Here is a 5,212-nt window from a genome sequence, read left to right as displayed (position 1 = left end):
CACCCCAACCCCCAACCGCACCCTCCTCCGACCCAGCCCTATCCCACTCCACCCCTCCAACACCACCCCAACCACCTCCTCCTTTCACTAAACCTACCGAAGCTCCTTCTTTTGCCAAACGACTCCAGCAACTCATAGAGATCCTGAAGGGGAACACGAGGAGTTTTATGGGAAGAGGCCATGAGGAAATGGAGGCCACAGGCCTCCAAGAGCTGACCCTCCTGTCAAAAGGCCTAGTGAAACCTTCACTCCCGTGGGAGGAAAAGAAAGATGAATAAGTAAATAAAGCAATATTTCTCTAAGAAGAGGTTTTCTGGACTTTTTAAAAAAAATTCTTTATTTCTCAAAAAACATCTATTTTTATTTTAAAAGCAGAATATTTAATTATAAAAAATTCATAGAAAAATAAAATAAAATATTCATAGAACTGTGTTTCTCAAAGTGTGGGTTGTCAAAGTGTGTGGACCACATACAATAGAATCACCTAATGGTACATGTTAAAAATGAGCCTTGCCGGGCCGGAGTGTCTCAGTGGTTGTGTTACAGAATTTACCAGGCGACTGAAAAATACACAGGGAGTACTCAGAGGTCCAGGATAAACCCATTTATTTTCAGATGTTTCACACGTACTAGGACAGTGACTCGGGGTCAGTTCTCCAAATCCTGAGTTTGTGAATATGGAGGAAGCTTTCCCTTTATACCCTTCGGTTTCTTTGCTTTCTGTTTCCTAACTACCAGGCTTTTGTGGTGGCTTCCACAGCCCCTCCTGAGTCCGTCAGAATGGGCAAGTTAGATTGTCTCTAAATGCCTGGTCCAGGTGGTGCTAGTGACCTCCCCTCCAGCTAAGCTGCTACATTCTTTGCTTATGGTCCCTTTGTAAACTGGGAGTAATTAGGAAAACAGGTCTTGCCCCCCGCCCCCCCCCCCAATGTCTTATATTCCCCATCAGTTGAACATCAACCTATAAACCAGGAGATCACGGTTCAATTCCCAGTCAGGACACATACCCGGGTTGTAGACTCAATCACTCCCCAGTTGGGGGTGTGCAGGAGGCATCTGCCCAATGATTCTCATCATTGATGTCTCTATCTCTCCCTCTCCCTTCCTCTCTGAAATATATATATATATTTTTAATGGGCCTTATCATGGATTTTGTATAGGAATCTCTGAGAATACGATAGACTTTGGTGGGGGCTCATTTAGTTTAACAGAGGATTTTGGTTGTATTTGCCTTTTTTTTTTTTTAACTGGGAATCTCCCTTTTAGATATAGACTGTATCAGTGCTTGGTAAGAGTCAAACACATACAAATTTCTACTATTATCACATCCTTTATTCCTACCCCGTGCCCTGGCTTATCTCACATTCAATTCTGTTCTAAAACACTACCTGTTGCTTCCAACTAACACTCCCCCTTCTCTGGCTCACTTCCAGTCTCTTCCTAGCCTCATGCCTTCTGAGATTGCCTAAGAGATTGACTGTTTTCTTTACTCCACAGAAAGAGACCCAATAACAGAAAAAGCAAACATAAGCTTAAAAGGATAAAAACACAGTCCCATGGCCACAGTCACTCACTGGGTAGAGTCAGGCTCTGATTTTAACTTCTCATTCTTTTTTTTTTTTTAATGTTACATGCAATAAACCTTAATATTTCAAGAGAAATGATCTTGAGAACCAAGATGGCAGCATAAGGTACAGACCTGTGTGTGCTGTCTCCCACAACAACATCAAGACTACCAACTATAAAAGAAACAGTAGCCATTCAGAACCATGGGAAAGCTGGCCCAGTGGAAGCTCTACAACTGGAAGGAAAGAAAGAAGAGCATTGAGACTGAGTAGGTTGTGCAGAGGCTCCAAGAATGGAGGTACGGAATCGCGTGCCAGGCTGGCTGCAACTGGATGCGAAGTTTTTTTCAACCAGAAGGGGAGGTGGACTATCAAATCCACTGAGAGTGGTTGGGGCGCAGGATACTAATCTCCCAGACCCCTACGGGGAGAAGCGGGAAGGCCTTGCAACGACCGGAGAGCGAGAGTGGCTGTCTTCCGGAACTGCTTGCCGGCACTGGCACTCGGGGACTCGAGTTGCTGAGTTGCGGAGAAGCCAGTAGAAGTGGAGACTCCATTGCCCTCCGCCCCGCCCTGGTGATTCCTGGGGACCCCGCCCTACTCAAATTACATCCTCAACCAAGCTGTGCTAGTGACACAAAGAGAACCACCGATGCTTTTGCAGCCCAGCCCAGCAGAATGCAGATTTCAACTCCTCGCATACCTAAGGGGCACAATAAAGAAGCAGAATCAGGTTCGGAGGAAGCCGGAACAGGACACGGCTGGGCCAGCGATGTGGAACCGCTGTACCAGCAAACGCACAGGCAGGCCCACCAGATCCAGTATCACATGGGACGCTGGGTGACGGCAGACAGGCAGTCTGTGCACTTGGTAGAAAATGAAATCCAAGCAAACATACCAGATATTTAGCCACCAGGAACACCTGGAGATTTTGTCCAGCAAGGAGCCGCCCAACAAAGGACAGAATGCCAAACTTCATGTCGCTGAGACGGCCCCCGTGAGGCTGAGGCGGCCCCCGTAGGGCCGAGACAGCCCTCGAGATGCTGGGATGGCCCCGGTGAGGCTGAGGCGGCCCTGGTGGGGGTGGGATGGACCCAGTAGGGTTGAGACGCCCCAGAGAGGTTGAAACAGCCCCGGTGAGGTTGAAACGGCCCCGGTGAGGTTGAAACGGGCCTGGTGAGGCTGAAACGGCCCCGGTGAGGCAGAGATGGCCCCGGTGAGGTTGCAACTGCCCCAGTGAGGTTGAATCGGCCCTTGTGAGGTCGAGATGGCACCGGTGAGGGATCGGGCCTAAGCTGGCAGTCATACATCCCTCTGGCAGCCCAGGAGCCCTCGGGGGATGTCCACTTGCCAGCGGGGAGCAGGCCTAAGCTGCAGTCGGACATCCTTAGCGCTGCTGAGGAGGCGGGAGAGGCTCCCGCCACCACCGCTGTGCTGGCAGCCATCAGCCTGGCTTGTGGCTGAGCAGAGCTCCCCCTGTGGGAGCACACTGACCACCAGGGGGCAGCTCCTGCATTGAGCATCTGCCCCCTGTTAGTCAGTGTGTGTCATAGTGACCAGTCATTCCCAGTCGTTCTGCTGTTGGGGTCAATTTGCATATTACCCTTTTATTATATAGGATAGAGGCCTGGTGCACGGGTGGGGGCCGGCTGGTTTGCCCTGAAGGGTGTCCTGGATCAGGGTGGGGGCCTCGCTGGGGTGCCTGGTCAGCCTGGATGAGGGGCTGATGGCTGTTTTCAGACTTGTCACAGCCCCTTCAGGGTGGGGGGGGTCCCGCTGTGGTGCCTGGCCAGCCTGGGTGAGGGGCTGATGCCCGTTTTCAGGCTCGCCACAGCCCTTCAGGGTGGGGGGGTCCTGCTGGGGTGCCTGGCCAGCCTGGGGAGGGGCTGATGGCTGTTTGCAGGCTGGTCAAGCCCCCAGTGGGGACCCTCACCCCATGGGGCTGTGGCCAGCCTGGGTGAGGGGCTGATTGCCGTTTTCAGGCTGGCCACGCCCTCTGGTGACCCAAGCTCCCAGCCTGTCCTTTTTTTCTTTTTTTTCAGCAGGTATCTGGGATTTATTTATCTTCTATAATGGAAAATTTGTAGCCTTGAGCAGAGCCGACTGGCCAGGGCTGGCCAGGGCAGGCGGAAATCTTGGCTTCTCCATCACCGTGGGCAACCCAAGCCTCCTGCTTGTTCCAGCTCAGTGGCTGCCACCATCTTTGTGACGGAGTGCTGGAGTGATGGTTAATTTGCATATTACTCTTTTATTAGATAGAATGAATTGTTATTTAGACATGGAATGAAGAACATGATAAATGGTTACATCTGGATACATTATGCAACTGAAGGACAAAGGGTGACATATTGTATCATTCCATTTATATGAAATGTCCAGAATTGATAAATCTATAGAGACAGATACAGATTTGTATTTGCCAGGGGCTGACGGAGAAATGGTTTAATGAGTAAAGGGTTTTACTTTTAAGAAATGGAAATGTATCACCGATAAGGGTTTAATCTCCAACATTTATAGGGAACTCATACAACTTAACAAAAGGAAGATAAACAATCCAATCAAAAAATGGGCAAAGGACCTAAATAGACACCTTTCAAAAGAAGACATTCAGAAAGCCAAGAGACATATGAAAACATGCTCAAAGTCACTAATCATCCGAGAGATGCAAATCAAAACAACAATGAGGTACCACCGCACACCTGTCAGAATGGCTGTCATCAACAAATGACAAGTGCTGGAGAGGATGTGGAGAAAAAGGAACACTCATGCACTGCTGGTGGGAATGCAGACTGGTGCAGCCACTATGGAAGACAGTATGGAGTTTCCTCAAAAAACTAAAAATGGAACTCCCATTTGACCCTGTGATCCCACTTCTAGGAATATATCCCAAGAAACCAGAAACACCAATCAGAAAGGATATATGCACCCCTATGTTCATAGCAGCACAATTCACCATAGCTAAGATCTGGAAACAGCCTAAGTGCCCATCAGTAGACGAATGGATTAGAAAACAGTGGTACATCTACACGATGGAATACTATGCTGCTGTAAAAAAGAAGGAACTCTTACCATTTGCAACAGCATGGCTGGACCTGGAGAGCATTATGCTAAGTGAAATAAGCCAGTCGAGGAAGGAAAAATACCACATGATCTCACTCATTTATGGATAATAAAGACCATTATAAACTTATGAACAAAAATAGATACAGAGGCAGAGTTGCCTCGAACGAACTGTCAAACTACAGCGGGAAGGCCGGGGAGGGTTGGGGGGAAGGAGAGAGGGGGGTAAGAGATCAACAGAAGGACTTGTATGCATGCATATAAGCATAACCAATGGACATAAGACACTGGGGGGTAGGGGAGGCCAGGGGATTGTCAAGGGCGGGGGAAAAAAAGGAGACATATGTAATACTCTTTGTAATACTTTAAGCAATAAAACAATTAAAAAAGAGAGATGGAAATGTTTTAGAACTGGAGGCAAGAGTTGCTCAACATTGTAACTGTATAAATGGCACTGTATTATTTGTTTTAACCCCTAGAGTACCAGGGAGCTCGATCACGCTCCTCCTGTCTTTTGCCAAAAGTGCCAGGAGCGCTATTGCGCTCCTCCTGCAGTGTCACTATTAGATGCTAGTATTTCAGTCTTT

General features: G+C 48.5%; 1 protein-coding gene across 1 annotated transcript in view; it reads left to right on the top strand.

The window, feature by feature from the left end:
- Nucleotides 1–248, top strand: part of ACR (acrosin) — a 5,676-nt gene extending 5,428 nt beyond the window's left edge. Inside the window, exon 6 of the mRNA XM_023747215.1 lies at nucleotides 103–248. Coding sequence (XP_023602983.1) covers nucleotides 103–184 — 82 coding nt within the window. The 3' untranslated portion in view covers nucleotides 185–248. The remainder of the gene's footprint in view (nucleotides 1–102) is intronic.
- The last annotated feature ends 4,964 nt before the right edge of the window (nucleotides 249–5,212 follow it).

This window comes from Myotis lucifugus, unplaced genomic scaffold (assembly GCF_000147115.1).
Source record: "Myotis lucifugus unplaced genomic scaffold, Myoluc2.0 scaffold_812, whole genome shotgun sequence".
Lineage (NCBI taxonomy): Eukaryota > Metazoa > Chordata > Mammalia > Chiroptera > Vespertilionidae > Myotis > Myotis lucifugus.
This window is presented reverse-complemented; position numbering and strand designations above follow the sequence as displayed.